We start from the raw sequence: 16,551 nt of genomic DNA, 5'->3' as shown, positions 1-16,551 counted from the left end.
TGCGGCGTCACACCCGGCCCCGCTGCCCTGCGCAGCTCAGCGCCAGGCTGGGCCAAAGGGGCTGAGCCCCCCTCAAAACAAAGAGCTGGGGGCGTGGGGGTGCCTGGCCCTTGCTCCTCCGGCTGCCGTTCTACAGTGGCTGTGACCCCGCAGCCACAGCGGCTGCCCCTGCTCAGAGGCACAGCTGAAGCAGGGACGCTCGGGGCCGCGATCGCGCCTGCGTGCCCAGGCGCCGCGCTGCAGGACAGGCAGGGCGCAGCAGCAGCAGAGCTGCAGGCAGGGGCGGCCTGGTTGCATCCTCCAGCCGCACCGCACGCCCGGCTGACACGGGATGTGCCCGTGGCCCTGCTCCTCCTGCCTCTCCCCTAGCACCGAGCCCGGCCGGCTGCCATGGGGAGCCTCAGGGGCTGCCCAGGGGCTGCCCTCGCCCCGCTGCTGCTGCTCGGCTTCCCGGTGCTCTGCCTGGCAGGTGAGGTCCTGGTGGGGTCTGGCACGGCACTGGGTGCTGGGAGCCCCCCCGCAGCTCTGACGTGCTCTGGGTGCTCCAGCAGGGCTGAGGGAGCCGGGCCCCACCATCAACGGGCGGCCGCTGGCCTCGTGCACGCTGCGGGAGGAGGAGAGGCGAGCCTTCACCTGCCGGGCCCCGCGGGCAGCCCCTGGCTCCGTGCTCACCTGGTACCTCGATGGCCGGAGGCAGGAGGCAAACTGCTCGGCAGCGGGCACGGCCGGCAGCACGCTCACCATCACCGCCCGGCGTGCGGATCGCGAGCTCAACTGCTCCGTGACCCACCCGGCCTCCGGTGCCACCGCCAACGCATCCGTGCTCCTCGACGTGCAGTGTATGTAAGGCCTGAGGCACTGGTCCTGCTGGCACCGCTGGCTGGAGGCACTGGGAGGGTGCCCAGAGCAGAGCAGGCCATGGATCTGCCCCAGTAGTAGCAGGGGAGCGTCTCCTTGGTGCTGTGCAACAACAGCCGAGTGCTCCCAGCCCCTTCTGAGCAGCAAATCCTCCTCGTACCTGTGCTGCCTCCCTGCCCCAGCTGTCCCCTGTGCCTCCCTCCTGTCTCACTGCCTGTGTTTGCTGCCCAGATAAGCCGGAGATCCTGCGCGCAGATGCCCGCTATGAGGCGGTGGATGACGCCGGGCTCCTCCTGCTGCTCTTTGTGCTGGTGCAAGCCAACCCGCCGGCCAGCATCACCTGGGTGGACCAGGACGGGCACGTAGTGGCCAACGCATCCGAATTCCTTCTCCTGGACACCAAGCACTACCCGGGGCTGGCCAACCACTCTCTCCACGTGCACCTCGGCAGCGCAGCCACCAACCTCTCGGTCAGTGCTGCCAACAGCCTGGGCGTCACCACTGCCTCCCTCCTGCCTCCAGGTAGGTGCCGCAGGGGTAGGTGCCAGAGCTCAGGGCGACCCAGGGGTACTGAGGGAGCCGCGCTGCTCACGCAGGTTTGCTGGATGCCCACGTGGAGCTGCCCCTCCTGGGCGTTGCTGTGGGCTCAGCCCTGGCCCTGAGCGCCCTGCTTGGCTTGGGCTCCCTCGCTGCCTGCCTGGCGTGCCGCCGAGCCAAGCCAGCACCAGGTAAGAGCCAAGCAGGAGGGAGCCCTGGGGCAGGGAGGTGGTGGGGGCCTGCAGCTCAGCCCCCGCAGGGTCCAGGAGCCCTGGATGTGGGTATCCCTGACACCCTCCCTCCCGCAGGACTCCCTGGATCTGCGTCGCTGCCTCCCAGGTAAGCCCTGGTTTCCCTGCCTCCCCTCGGAGCAAGAAGTGCCTCGTTTCGCAGCACCCCCTGCGCTGGCTGGGAGCGAGCTTCGTGTGGGAACGGTGCCACAGCCAGCTCAGCCGGCACCCCCGTCACAGCAGGACCAAGCACACGCAGACCCCGAGCACCTGCCTGCCCCGGGAGAACAGGTCCCTGCCACCTAACCTACGCCTTGGAGAGCTCATGCAGGAGGACAGAGGTAAAGCAGCGAGGCACCTGGACCCCACCTGGGCTGAGAAGCTCCTGCTCCGTCCCCTTTCTTCTCCCGCAGCCGACCCTGGGGATGTGGAAGCCAAGGGAGGGCAGCGGACTCTGCAGAACCCCCTTGTGCTCAGTGAGGGAGCGCAGACGGGTGAGCAGCCCAGGAAAGCCGTGCTGCAGAGACGCTGGGCTCTGCGGCTGCCCGGGAAGGTGGTGGCCATGAGCTCTTTCTGTCCTGCAGGTTTGGTCCCATTCCCGATGGCCTGGCGCATCTACAAAGTTCCCAGTATGAGCAGTGATGAGATCTGGCTGTGAGGTGCATCACGACGGGCTGAGCCTCCCCAGGACCCCAGCTCCCCCTGTGACCGGCGCCTGTGCTTCAGAGGGGAAAGAACAACACCACAATGCTTCGAAACCAACCCGTCTGCCTCACTCGTCTGCCCTCAGACCTTTGAGGACTCCTTCAAATACCAGATCCTGATTTTTCTGGCTATTGGCAGGTAGCTGACATCCAGTGCAAAGTGTTTTGCCTGCTGTTGGGGCTTAATTGCCCAGCAAACCTCAGGCTCGACATGCTAAGTACCAGGTGCCACCCTGGGACAACGGGCATGGGCTGGGCACAGCCAGCTGGCAGCTGTCACCCGAGGCAAGGGACACTCCCTTTCCTGGGGGCTGGGACAGGGAAAGGCACCCGAGAGCAGGACAGGCTGGAAATGCCAGCTGCAAGCAGGGTGCTCCTGCCCTGTGGTGCCACTGCTCTGGAAGAAATATGGTGAGAAACAGAACCACGAGGGCTCCCTGTGTGTCAGCAGGCCAGGAAGTGCGGCAGCAGGACCTGTGCTCCGGGCTCTGACCCTGGAGGAGCTGATGTGGCTCCCTGCAAACAGAACAGCATGTTTTTACCTGTTACAAGCAAAATGCATCAAAGCTTTTTAAAAAGATTCTGTCAAGCTGCTCGTGCTGTGATTCCTCCCCAAGTAAGGCCAGGTACTGGCCTTCATTTAGCAGACTCAGGGCCTGCTTGCTTTACAAACCTGTCCATCCCTGCTGGATCGGGGACAGGTGAGGGCAGCCAGCATGGCAGGGGCTGAGCGGAGTCATCCCAACAGCAATAAACTCAACTTAAGTGTCTGTGTGGTGCTGCACTGGTTATTTCTCCTCTTTTTCTTTGCTGAACTCCATTAAGACAGCCAGCGGGAGCAACAAATGTACAAACTCCTCTAAATTTTTATGTACTGACCTCATCGGCTTGTCACCCACCTGGGGTCCATGGCAAACACACCCTGTTTCACCCCCTCCATCATCTGCACGCAGTGAGAGGTAAGCAAAGAGCACCCCCACCCATGGGCTCCTCTGGTTTTCCTCAATTCCTTCCATACAAGCAGCAGAAAGGAAGCAATGACACTGCTGGCAGCAGCAAAGGGCACAGAAAACAGAAAAAGTGGCTCTACAGTAAAGGGAAGAGGAGACTCAAGACCCCCAGAGTGCATCAGACCTTGGAACGCACGGGGTAGATCGAAGTTTTGTGTCAGAGCATGGAATTTATTCCTACATGCTGCAGTGTTACACTCTGCAAGCCTCAGTTCAGCATCAGTGGCACAGTTTGTCATTTGGAATAGAGTTTAATGCTGTACTCCGTGGAAACAAGTCAAAATGGAGGTATTAGCATCTGCTATAAACGTGAAGACTCAAAATCTACTCTATGAATGCAAAACAGCTCTGCACTATCTATAAAATAAGGGATGCTTCTGAAATGTTGCGTTGCTTCACGCATTGCTTTGGTCAAATCTCTATGTCCAGCAGCAGATCTCGATCCAAGAGATGAAGGTTTAACGCAAAGCTTCACGTGAAGCTCAATACTTCCACTTCTGCTCCTTGTGAGGGTGTGTTGGACGGAGAGCTCCTAGCCTTCTTCCCTTCAGCCATAGGCTTGAAATGCTGCAGGAGAAACAATGCATTAGTGCAAAGATGAGACTCGTTAATTAGAGCATGGGTGTAGCTGAAAACACAAGCCACTTTAGCACCGTGTGAGCTGTGTGCTCAGCAGCAAGCCAGAGGCTTGCGCAAGCCCTGCTCTAACCATGCTGTCTGTGCTCAGTAGTTTGAGCTACTAGGGAAATGCGAAGCTTAGAAAATGTTCTTTGGACTCTTTTAGGATAGTCTACTCGCTCTTCACAAACACACAACAGCAGGACCAACTTTAAGGGCACAAGCTTTGTAATGCTTCCCCTGAGAGACCAGTGCCTGGCTGGGGTTGCTTACCTGTGAGTTCTTGAACTCTGAGTAGAGCGAGAAAAGCACGTGCAGAGGCTGGATCCGACTCTTGTACACGGGGATGTCCAGAATGGCTAAAAGAAGAGCAGAAGTGCATGAGAGCAAACGGACTACACCACCCTGCACAGAGCGCTGCCTAGGCTCTTGGAAGAGAAGAAAGTTAACTGCTCACTCTCATCTGGCTGAGCAGAGCAGACAAAACCCAAGCTCATGGAACGAGGAGGAGTTAACAGACAGACAGAATATCCTCTTTGGAGCAGCCTAAGATAATGTTGTTACCTCTGTGTCTGTCAAAGTTGAATGTTTCCATTTGTTGGCAGTTCCTGGGCTAGGACTAATCAGCTGCCTTTAAGTGAGGGTAAGAAAGGGTCTTACCTCCCCTCTGCTTACCACATATCATGTCAACGTATTCAGCCAGGTCACAGTTCATCTCTGCAGTTGGGAGGCCCACCTGGAATAGAAGGGGGTGTTAGTTCTGTTCTCAAATAGCAAGGGCCTGAGAGCATGTGCTAATCTTGGACCTAGCACAGAGGCTACCTGGGCAGCAGCTAAGCATTCAGGCTGCTCACCTGCCTTCTGCTGAGAGAGAAATGTTAAGTGAGGAACTAACCTCAACCAAGAAGGATGAAGTAAATGTGGTCGAAGTAGAAGAGAAACCCAGGTTTCAAGTTAGATCGTTTCTAATGCCATGCCCTGAGCTAATGACCTAGCACTTGTGTATCATACCTTTCCCAAGAGCTCCTCAAATTCTGGTGACCACTCCTGCATGAGGGTCTCTATGTCAGGCATGGGCCTGCAAGGTAAGGAAAAAAAAACAAAAACCAGAAAATTAGGATTACATGCAAGAAACTGAACTGGCTTCCTACTGCCAGATTGCTCTGAATGAGACAGACTCCACTTGAAGTGCCCATTTGGACATTTTTATTCATTGAAACAAGGTTAAGCTTTAAATTTGTGCTTAGCACTATGGCTGAAGGAAGATGCTGGAAACATTGCTTCCTTTAGTGACTGGGCTGTTCTGAACTGGGTGTCTGGGCAGAAGGAGGTGCCACAGCAGCTGAGACCCAGTTCAGTACTTGGTCAGGGTAAGTCTCGCCTCCCCTGACTTGTTCAGAGTTTCTTCTTTCACAGAGTTACTGCTTGCAAGGAATTGAAAGTGGTGAGTGATAGCTGTAAGCTACTTGAAGTTTCCCTACTATGTAGGGAAAGAGAAGTACCAAGAAGGAAAGAGGTCTGCTGATAAAATGGCTCACCGGGTATAGTGGACAGTGGCCGGAGGTTTGCAGCGGTGCAGTTCGCTGATACTTTCAATCCAGCTGTCAATGGCTTTGGGGTTCTTTTCTGCATTTTCCACACTCTTCACTTTTATCTGCTGCTAGAAACAAAAATATAAACCTGGAAGTACTTTGTGTTTTGTTTTGCTTTGTTTTTTTGTGTGTTTTTTTTTTTTTTTTGCAAACCCTGTGTTTGCCCCTGATTAACCACATCTTCTCTTTCCTAGTTGCACTACACCAACTGATTTCTGCAGACAGAAAAGCAGCTGGGAAACAAAACACTGAGTAAAACCAGGTAGTGACAACCAAAAGAAAAATATATATATGTTACAAAAGTGAGAGTAAAGTGCACCGATTTTGATCTAGCCAGTGAGCAGTAAACATCCCCTCTGTCTCCATGACTCACGGTGATGTTGTGCTGTTTGGAATTCTCTGTTAGCCAAAGAGAAAGCACTGTGGGATCTGACTGCTTCGTTGACGGCTCATCGAGGACCAGTAAGCCGAGGTTATCAGGCTTGCCATCTGGACGTGGGACCTGCAGGTAAACACAGAATGTGTTCCCCATGGGAGCCCAGAGCAGGGGATGCTGGAGCTGTTTTGTAAAGAGCCTCCCCATGGTTTAAAATTCAGACTCTAAAAGGAACTGGTAGGCATGCTGCTCTGACAGAAGAGAAAATAGGAGTTGTTAGCACAGTGGTACCTGAAATGTACAACGTATTGCCCAAAGAAGGCAGCTCTCACCTTAAATTACATCTACACCATGTGGGGGGTCAGCAAAGTGACCAGCCAGTTCCCAGTGTCACTAAGTGCCATCTCCTAGGTGTCTGTAACACTCTGTCCTGCAGCGCAGGGCGAGGATCCCTCGCTGCTGCAAGGATGCTCTGGCTGAGCTCGTGGCTGCACAGCCTGACCGCCAGTCTCACCCTGCTGTCACCTTGGGTTTCAGCCGGTGTGGCAGGAGGCACCTGAAAATACCGTACCTTGAGGAACGCATCGATGTCTCCAACAGCAGGAATAAAGTCTGGAATAAAAGGCAGCAGCTTGTACTCAATGTTTATTGTTTTTGGAGCGTACCTGAAGGAAAAAACAAGCAGCGTTGCACAGCGGGCGACACCTTTCCTGCCACACTTACCCTTGGCACAAAGGAGAGCCAAGAGCTGGCTCCAAATCCTTCAGCTCACCTCCTGATGTACTCGAAGAGTTCCTTAATTTCGGGCGACACTTGCAGGTAGTCACACTCGGCTAGGTTGTAGTCACTAAAGGGAGGAAGAGACATTCAGGCAAAGATTAATTTGGAGGGGTTTTTGTACAAGCAGGGCTCCTCTCAGCCGCCCCCGTTGCCTCTCCAGCATAACGGGGCTCGGCAGGACCGGGATTTATTCGGTTTTAGCCTCACCCATCCAAGTGATTTATTCCGATTTATTCAGTTTTAGGCTCACCCGCCCGGGGGGGCTCCGTGCTCCTCCGAATCGTCCTCCGAGTCGCTCCCTGACGACTCCTCCGAGTCCTCCTCATCCTCGCTGAGGCCGGGCCGTGTCCCCGCGTCCTGCCGGGCCGGAGGGACGAGGCCTTTTACCGGGCCGCCCCCACAGGGCCGGGGCCTTACCGGGCCGCCCCCGCGCCTACCTCACCGTCCGGGACACCTCCGGCCGAGCCCCTCGGGGGGCTGGGGCTGCCGGCTTCATCGCTCGCGGGCAGCTCGAGGCTCTCGTCGTACGGCCGGTTCTCCAGCACCCGGTGCTGGGCGGCGGAGCGCGGCCCGGCCCCGCTGCCCCCCGCCGCCGCCGCCGCCCGCCGCCCTACTGGGGCGCCCCCCGCCGTCGCCATGGCAACAGCCTCGCTGGTCGCCAGCCGCCTAGAGCGCCCCCCACAGCGCCCCTCACAGCGCCCCCTGCAGGCAGAGGTGGGAATTGCAGGGGGGCGCCCGCAGCTCCCTGCGGCGCGGCCGCGCTCCCGGTCCTCCAGCCCCGCCCCGCCCCGCCCCGCCCCGCCCCGCCCGCGCCGCTTCCGGCTGGGGACGTGGCTCGGCGCCGCCATCTTGTGGGGCTGCCTGAGGGGACGCCGAGCGCCGAGGGAGCGAGCGCCGAGCCCAGCGCCGCCGCCGCCATGGTAAGGGCGAGCCCCAACGCCGCCCTCAGTGCTCGGGGGTCGCCTCCTGGTCGTGCCCGGAGCCTTCGTTGGTGTGAGGGGCCTGGCCCGGAGCTCGGCGCCGCCCGCCAGGCAGCGCGGCCTGCCCCGGGCCCTGTGTGGTGCCTGACGGGGCCGCGGGGCTCCCGCTGCCCCCTCAGCGGCCCGGGGGCTGGGGCCGGGTGGCGGGGGCTCGTCCTGCCTCCGAGCTGCCCTCGGGGGCTGCGGGGCCCTCCTCGGGGTCCTGCCCCGGTACAGGGAGCCTGCGGCCGCCGCCTTTGTCCCGCTGAGGTGGTTTTGGGGCTGGGGGCGTTATCTGCGGTGAGGCGCTGCCCCCGGTAATGTGTGGAGAGGTTTCAGAAAGAGGAGGTGGATTTCTGGGCGCTTTTCTTACAGATCGGTTTGTCCCTGAGCTGTCAAGCTGCAGGGGCCTAGGGCTGTGCAGGCAACACGCAAAGAGTTCTGCCAGGGTGCCTGGCTGCGTTGCTCGGCCGCCTGTTGGCTGGGTTCGAGGTGGTGCTGGAAATCCACCTGCAGCTGGGAGTTGTTGGTGCTGCTCTCACTGTACTGTGAATGAAAACGGCTGGGGAGCTCAAAGACTTCAGCTGCAGAAACCGTCCTACCTTGGCACAGTTAATTAAGAAACTAATCCTTGAGAGGAGTTTCAGGAAGGAGTCTAGGTAGAGAAAATAAGAAAAAGTAAATTAGCAGTCGCCTTATTGCCTTTTTATTGTTGGTACGATAGCATCTGTGAAATGCCCACGAGAGTCATCCATGTGCTGTAATTAATCTAGCTCTCAAGGTTTTATTAACCCACCTTGGCTGTAAACGTGGCATCGGGAAGGAATGTCACACTTGAAAACATTCTGGGATTCAATGTAAGTTTTATGCTGGGTCTGAGCTAACAGAAAATGCCGTAACCTAGACCTTGCCTAAAGCACTTTTGGGGTTTTGTCATGCTCTGTGTATAGAGCAATGGGTTGGTTGACTCTGTCTGCCTGACTGGAGGACCAAGAGCTTTGATTCCACATAGCACATAGGTAAATTCTTGGCGCTAGTCATAGAAAGACACAAAAGACCCCAGTGCAGGAAAATCAGCTCAGTGTGGAAGATCACTGCCAGCTAGATCTGACCTTTCTTTGCACCTATGATGCTGTGTCCAGGACTGGCACAGCAAACCCCCGTCTGCATTCTCCACAGGTGCTGTTGGCGGCCGCCGTCTGCACGAAGGCGGGGAAGGCCATTGTCTCGCGGCAGTTCGTGGAGATGACCCGGACCCGCATCGAGGGGCTGCTGGCGGCTTTCCCCAAACTGATGAACACCGGGAAGCAGCACACCTTTGTGGAGACAGAGAGCGTGCGGTACGTGTATCAGCCGATGGAGAAGCTCTACATGGTGCTGATCACCACCAAAAACAGCAATATCCTGGAAGACCTGGAAACACTCCGACTTTTCTCTAGAGTGGTAAGGATCTACGCTTCGGGTTATTCACTGCAAAGTTCATGTCTGTAGCCTGAAACAGCGCTGTTATAAGGGAGGCTGTTGGTGAGCTGAAGTACCGTCTGCCTCCAGCTACCACCAAGATTTTCTAGAGCCTGTTCTTGACCCGGGGCACAGTTAAGCTTTGAAGTTTCTGCGGTATTTTTGAACTATATGTAAGAAACCCATGGCTGCCCGTTAACTGGTGAGACCAAAGGGATGAAGTTACAAATTTAATGTAAAACATTGGCTGTATTCTTAAGATAACAGTTATATTTTTCTCTAAACATACTGTGGCTTTACAGAATGCGCTTGAGAAGCGTAGCAGTACTCTAAATACATTTCTAAGTAATGAGTTTTTGCGATTGTCATTATATTAACTTTATAATCTATTTCTGTCTGATGCAACCAAAGGATCTTCAGGAAGTTAACTAGTGTTTGCTTGTTTATGTTCTTCTGAGTTACAAAGTTAGAACTAAGTTAAAAGATTGCATAAATATTTTAGTTGAGGAGAAACTGACAATCGCAAAACCTCATCTTGTTGTTTATCAACAGTGTAAAGGAATGAAAGGCAGCTCAGTGATGTGCTACTTCTGCGGAGGGTCTAGCACAACTGTGAAGTCTGGGAACAGCAGAAAGACAGTGCTGGAAGTTATGTCTGTCTGTTTATATGAATGCTCCTTTTAAATGTTTTTCCCGAATTAGATCCCTGAATATTGTCGAGCCTTGGAGGAGAATGAGATCTCTGAACACTGTTTTGACCTGATTTTTGCCTTTGATGAAATCGTTGCCCTGGGCTACCGTGAGAACGTAAACTTGGCCCAAATTCGGACCTTCACTGAGATGGACTCGCATGAAGAAAAGGTGTTCCGAGCCGTCCGAGAGGTGAGTGGAAATAATTTTGAGTTTGGCACGAGGTACTCTGGAACGTGATGCTTTTTATGTGAAGATGTTACTCCAGTTTGATCAGGATTTTAAAATTATTTAGGTTTTCTGTAAACTAAATGCCTGTTTCCTATTCCTTCAAAAAAGGTTGATAAGAAATCATACTTAGTGTTAGTTGCTACACAGAGTAAGATTGAGGTTGCAAAGCCTTTACCAGCCTTTTGTCTTTTACTTCAGACTCAGGAACGTGAAGCAAAAGCTGAGATGCGCCGTAAAGCGAAGGAATTGCAGCAGGCTAGAAGGGATGCCGAGAGACAGGGCAAAAAGGCACCCGGTTTTGGTGGCTTTGGCAGTTCAGCTGTGTCTGGGGGCACAACGGCAGCAATGATCACAGAAACCATCATTGAAACGGAGAAGCCCAAAGTGGCACCAGCGCCTTCCAGGTGAGTGTGCAGTGGGCAGCAGATGTTCCTTGGAATCAGCACTGTCTGAAAACCACACGCCCAAAGGGTTTCAGTTGCCTTCCTCTTGAGTCTTCGTGGATGAACAGGTGCTAAAATAGCTGGTAGACGTGGGTAAGTGAGGGAGCATTCACCTATGGCCTGGGTGCTGTTGGGGTCTGCTAGTGCTCACCAGGTTGGCGCTGCTCTTCTGCAGTGATCTTCTCTTTTGTACATGTTCTCCCCCCAAAAAAAGTTACAGAGGTGAATATTAAATTGTTGGGATAGCCAAGGTACAACACTTGAAGATGGGACTGAGGAGGAATGAAACTGTTGCCACGAATGTGACTTGAATATGTCTGTGCGTTGTGTTTAGGCCTTCAGGTCCTAGCAAAGCTCTGAAACTTGGAGCTAAAGGGAAGGAGGTGGATAACTTCGTGGACAAACTGAAATCAGAAGGAGAAAATATCATGACTTCTGTAGGCAAACGCTCTACAGAAGCAGCCAAAGTTCTTGCACCGCCCATTAACATGGAGAGGTAGGTATTATCCTTGCTCTGGAAGCAGTCTTCATACTACTCTGTCTGATCCACGTGTTGCTTTGTGAGCTGTCTTCCTCTTTAGTTTTCAGAACAGGCTTTTTCCTGCCGTTGAAGGCCAGTGTGCTCATCTAGCCTTCCGATTTTGAAAGATGAAAGGTAAAATCTGGGAAAGCACAGCAACAAAAGATAGCTTATTTGATTAGAAATTGTCTTAGCTAAAATGGATGTACCTCCTCTGTACCCAAGCTGAGATTGGGAATTTTCTGTGCCTTCTGGAATGCGTCTCATGCAGCATTTTGCCTTCAAACGAGTTAAAGTAGCTGCCATTTTTCCTGTGACCCCGACACAAATAGTTCCTGTCCTGTTGCAGCTTAGGATACACGTACTCAGAGTTTGTTTTACAGGTAGCAGATCAGAACCTTTTTCTGCTGAGCTGTGCTAGCGGGATTTTGAGTGAACAGCATCTCAAGGTGCTGTATCACTGTTTATCATGTGGGTTTCTGTGTTTTTGGACTGGTATCCATGGATCTTTGTGCCCCTGAGTTAACGTGTTGGAGCATCATTAGTGCATGTATCTGTTACGCTGCCAGTGTCGTTCTGTTTGGGACCCTCACTCTCGTTGTAGCACCTGCTCGTTGCATATAGCCTCTCCTGGCCGAACACTTAATTTTTCACCTTGCCTGTTAGATGCCAAGTGTAGGACTTGAGATACTTGTTTTTTGTGTCCAGTGTGCACATGAAAATAGAGGAGAAAATTTCCTTGACTTGTGGCCGTGATGGAGGGTTGCAGAATATGGAGCTGCATGGCATGATCATGCTGCACATCTCTGATGAAAAATTTGCACGGATTCGCCTGCACGTAGAAAATGAAGACAAGAGGGGAGTGCAGTTACAGGTAAAGTGTTTGGTGTTCGTGCTGTCGAACAGCCTTTTGCTGTTCTCTGGGGCAAAGTATTGTCTGAGCCTTTTCAGCAAACATGTTGAAAATGGAAGTAGTCACACGAGACATGACTGTAGCATAAATGCAGGGCTAGCTCACGGTCAAAAGTTTGAAGTTCACTTGGGAGATCTGGTCTCCTACGCTTATCCTCCTGCCTTCAGAGCCTTATCTGTCCAGCGAAGCATGTTGGCATGCCATCTGATTCCACGTGAACTTTGCAGCAGCCTGATGAGTTGCTTGGTGCTTATTACGTGATTTGAGCTGTAGTTGAACAGGAGTTCTCCAGTCAAGTTACTGTGCCAATGAAGAAAATTTATTATCTAGAAAGTTTATTTCTTCTTGGGTCACTTGTGTCCTTACACTGCTGTATCTGACACAATTGCTGAAGCCCTGGATTATGGTGTAAGAAGATTCTTGGAGAAACATCTTTCCTTTTTGTCCTTTGTATTATTGTTATCTTGTTCAGTGCTGGATGTTTTGGTGTTTTGATACGCTCTATTGCTCCCTTCTCTTCGTTGCTAAGAGCTTATCTATAGTTGTCTGTCTGCATGTCTACTTATCCAGTAGTAGGTTCCTTAGCGACACATCTCATTAAAAAGTTGAACAACGCTCCCACATGTGCTGCTTGAGTTGAAAGACTAAATCAAACCCAGTGTTGACTCCTGTCTTTCCAGTGTAACTTGAATATTAACTTAGAAAAATTCTTTGCTTTTAAAAAGATGCTCTCATTTGCCATTGCAATGAGAGAATATTTGCATTGAGTTTGGCTGCTGCCATATATATATATTTACACAAAGGTTGCTGATAGAAGTAGTATTTTTGTGGTTTGATAGCGTTCTTTCCAACAGCACGAGGCTGAAATGCTTTAGGAGGTTATTTCTTCCTCGAGAAAAATGAAAATTTTTTAAATTAAGATATTTTTTTTAGAGGAGTTGTTCTGTAAGCTCCAGGATGCTGCCCCAGATACCAGGACTTGCTGGAGTATCTGGGGCAGTGGCAACTAAAAATGCTAGTGGGGTGGATTCTTCCTGGTGGATCAGCCTGGACAGTATTCCAGGCTGATAAGTAGATGTGCTGTAGCCAGACTGCTCAGCAAGGTATGTTTTGCAGAGGAAAGTACTCGAGGATGTGTAGGGCTGTCGTACTAGAAGCTGGATTACCTACATGTGGTTGTCACCTCATACTTGAAATGACTCCAGTAGCTGACACAGCCTTGGCTTACGTTCCCGTTTCAGACTCACCCAAATGTGGACAAAAAGCTTTTTACTGCAGAGTCGCAGATCGGTTTGAAGAACCCAGAGAAATCATTCCCTATTAACAGTGATGTGGGCGTGCTGAAGTGGAGGTTGCAGACCACGGAAGAGTCCTTCATTCCATTGACAAGTGAGTGCAAGGGTGTGCGTGACATGCAGGAGCTTGGTTGGAAGGGGCTGATGTTCATCTGTGCCAGCTGGGCTGGCTCCACAGCGTGGTACATCGTGAGGTGCTGGGTGAAGGGGTGAAGACATCTGCGTGTCTTCCATCGGACAGTACCTGTTCTTACCAGTGACCATTTTCTGTAATGTTCTTAAAGAAAACAAAAAGCTTTTCTTTAAGTTGGAATTCCTTGGTTATGAGGTTATGATTTTACGGTGCTTTTTGAAGTACATCATCTTTTGCAAGCCTGTTCTGCACAGAAAGATTGTGTGGTACAGCATACTGGTTTTCTGCCCCCAGTTAACTGCTGGCCATCAGAAAGCGGGAACAGCTGCGATGTTAACATTGAATACGAGTTGCAAGAGGAGAGCCTAGAACTGAACGATGTGATCATCACAATCCCTTTACCGTAAGTAACATTCCGTGCCTGGGCAATGCTAACAGGTGCCTTTGTGTATTGTCAGCTCCTTTTGCCTTTTGGGTTTGTTCACTTCCTTAGCTCTGTGCGAGTAAGGCATCGTAGCTTTTTTTTACCTGCTGTAGGTCTGGTGTCGGTGCCCCAGTGATTGGGGAAATAGATGGCGAGTATCGCCATGACAGCCGGAGAAATCTCCTGGAGTGGTGCCTGCCTGTGATAGATGCCAAAAACAAGAGTGGCAGCCTGGAGTTCAGCATAGCAGGGCAGCCAAATGACTTCTTTCCAGTGCAAGTCTCCTTCATCTCCAAAAAGAACTATTGCAACATACAGGTATGGTCACAGCGTAGAGCTACGCTTACTGGGGATACTGGCAGACTGTGCTGTAGCTTCCCTTAGACTGTCCGGCTGTATTTGTGGCGCAGGACAAAGATCTTTAAGATCTTTCTTACAGTACTGACGTGTTCAGAAGTGCTGGGTTGATTCTGTCCTCTTTGAGATGGTCAGAGTTGGGAAGCTGTGTTGGGAAGTGGTGTTAAATGCTCTACTGAATGTGTGTTATCTCCGCAGGTTACCAAAGTGACCCAGGTAGATGGGAACAGCCCTGTAAGGTTTTCTACTGAAACCACCTTCGTGGTGGACAAGTACGAAATCCTGTAATGCCAGCTGTGGGGAATCACAAAGGAAAGTTTTAAATTAAAAAAAAAAAAAAGAGGCCGAAGTTTATTCTGAATGTTTGGAATGCCGCAGCCCTCTCTCTGCTAAGACACATGGCTCTGCCTGCCATCTGCAGTGTCCTGGGTCACAGACATTTTTGGCAGAGAATTGACATGTTCATGGGGGGAAAGGCTACAAATTTCTTTGGCAGATTTTTACTGGCTAGCAGAAGAACGAGATCTCTGCAGAGAACCTGGCTTTGACACTTCCCATTCCCTCATGAAGACGACCGGAGCTCAGTCCCAGAGCCTGCCAGACATCACGCTCTTCCTTTTTTAATCATCAAACGCTGTTCCATTGGTGGTGCTGCCATTTTAATTTCTCCTCAGCCTTCAACTCTTGCTTCTGACGGTGAAAACAGGCATTAAGATGATAACACACGAGGACGCAGTGCTTCTCTGGACCTTTCCATCTGGCACAAGTGGAACAAGTTGATCTCTGTTTCGAAGGTGGGGTACTGACAGGAGCGTAGGGGAAGAGGGCCTCACAGCTCAGTTCTCTTTGCCCCCACACGGTTCCTTGCTGTCCACCCAGCCCCACCGTACAGCAGTGGATTTCATCCTGGGCTCACCAGAAGCCCTTTGGGCCTTTCTCATTGAGGCTGGGTCAGAGTGGGAGTGGGGCTGGGATCTGTCCAAAACCAGTGGTCTTTCTCAGCGTGGTGATGGAGGAGAGGGGAATGGTGGTTTGCAGAGAGCATGCTGAGCGTGAGCAGCACCCAGCTGTAGTGCTTGCTGTCCCAGCGCTGTTCCTCCTCTGACTGCCTGAGTAGGATCACTGATTTCATCCCACAGAGCTGCGCTCCCCTCAAAGTACGCCCAGCCTGCTTGGTTTGGGGCTGCTCACCACCTGGCTGGCAGTGCTGCTGCCCCAACAGCCTGAGGGCTGCAGGGGAGCTCCCCGGCTGCTGCTGTAGGGAAGGGCTGAGCATGCAGGTGAAACTCCAACGGTGTCCTGTCCTCACAAGTCCTAAAAACACGTTTACCGTGCTCCAGAGAGCGCGCTTCAGTCAGAGTAAGCGTGTGTTGGTTCCCGTGGGGCCCTCTGCCAAAGAAGTTAGCGGTCTCTCCTCCGGTAACAGCGCCAGTGAGGAAATAAACCCTGATTCTTGCCCTGGGAAGGTGATGTGTTCTGGGGGAGGGAAAGCAAACCCTGTTCTGTAGTGAAATAGACGACAAATCCTATTAATTCAGTTCTGTTCAAGAGTTGCTTGTCTGTATGATTTTAAAATGGAGTCGAGTTCAAACATCAAGGAAGCATTTTTCTTAAATTTGTTTAAGGGTAACGTTAAAGAAGAACCGCACCCCACCCCCCCCCCCCCCGTTTTTGTAACCCTGTACAATAATGGCCTAGGGAATAGAGCACATTCCAGTGTATACAAAGAATACAAATTCTTTAATCAAATAAAAGAGTATTATAAAAGGAAGGCTGAGCCTCTCCTGCCTGCCTTGGGCTGGGGGGGGGTGTGGAGGGCACTGAGCCCCGGCCTCGGTGCTTGGGGGGGGCTCTGCCGGGCTCTTCGGGGCCCCCCCGTGGGCCGTTTCCCACGGCAGAGCCCGGGGATGGCTGGAAAACCCCTTTGGGCAGGAAAAGCCGGCATTGCAAAACGGCTGCGGGGGTGGGATGGGGCCAGCCCTTAACCAGGGAATCGAGCTGGGACGTGGGATGCGAATCCCTCGTTTGCCGTGGTCGTGCTCGGAGGACGAAGTCTCTGCTTGTGCTGCCTTAAGGAGCCTCCTGGAGCTCAGTGCTCCCGGCCAGCTGCCTGCCCGGCCCCGCAGAGCTGGCTGAGGATGAGCTGGAGCAGCGGGGACAGGGCAGGAGTCAGAGCCGTGCCCTCCCTGTGCTGCTTCAGGGCAGTGCCCGGTGCGCAGCATCCCCGGCCCTTGGAGGTGCGAAGCCCCCGGGGACCGCGGCGGTGCCAGAGCACTTCCCGGGAGCGCTGAGATCAGCGGGTGCGGCCGGGATTCCTGGGCTCCCCCAGGAGCTGTCTGGCAGCTGATTTTCCTGGTGTTTTTGCCGGGTGCGTTGTGTTGCCCCAGCAACTGCAGCGCCGCCTCTGCGCCCCCTCCTCA

General features: G+C 52.9%; 3 protein-coding genes across 3 annotated transcripts; 2 read left to right on the top strand and 1 right to left on the bottom strand.

Annotated features, from left to right (window-relative positions):
- Positions 1–16: 16 nt before the first annotated feature.
- Positions 17–3,099, top strand: TMEM25 (transmembrane protein 25). The gene is given in 9 exon segments (XM_084495883.1): positions 17–383; positions 386–469; positions 552–839; positions 1,090–1,380; positions 1,455–1,586; positions 1,704–1,734; positions 1,869–1,966; positions 2,039–2,119; positions 2,210–3,099. Coding segments are annotated over 9 exon segments (1,131 nt in total). The 5' UTR covers positions 17–331; the 3' UTR covers positions 2,284–3,099.
- A 471-nt stretch (positions 3,100–3,570) lies between these two features.
- Positions 3,571–7,553, bottom strand: IFT46 (intraflagellar transport 46; the record flags this gene model as incomplete). The annotated part of the gene is made up of 10 exons (XM_084495671.1): positions 3,571–3,906; positions 4,231–4,316; positions 4,633–4,693; positions 4,969–5,035; positions 5,496–5,617; positions 5,923–6,051; positions 6,497–6,590; positions 6,698–6,772; positions 6,956–7,062; positions 7,143–7,553. The coding sequence occupies 10 exons, from the start codon at positions 7,551–7,553 to the stop codon at positions 3,811–3,813; spliced, it is 1,248 nt and encodes a 415-aa protein (XP_084351797.1). The 3' UTR covers positions 3,571–3,810.
- ARCN1 (archain 1) lies at positions 7,507–15,902 on the top strand. The gene is made up of 10 exons (XM_084495859.1): positions 7,507–7,625; positions 8,844–9,107; positions 9,828–10,007; positions 10,245–10,450; positions 10,824–10,985; positions 11,718–11,883; positions 13,164–13,311; positions 13,645–13,753; positions 13,888–14,092; positions 14,330–15,902. The coding sequence occupies exons 1-10, from the start codon at positions 7,623–7,625 to the stop codon at positions 14,417–14,419; spliced, it is 1,533 nt and encodes a 510-aa protein (XP_084351985.1). The 5' UTR covers positions 7,507–7,622; the 3' UTR covers positions 14,420–15,902.
- Positions 15,903–16,551: the final 649 nt, after the last annotated feature.

Source organism: Aythya ferina (genome assembly GCF_964211825.1).
Source record: "Aythya ferina genome assembly, chromosome: 22".
Classification (NCBI taxonomy): domain Eukaryota; kingdom Metazoa; phylum Chordata; class Aves; order Anseriformes; family Anatidae; genus Aythya; species Aythya ferina.
This window is presented reverse-complemented; position numbering and strand designations above follow the sequence as displayed.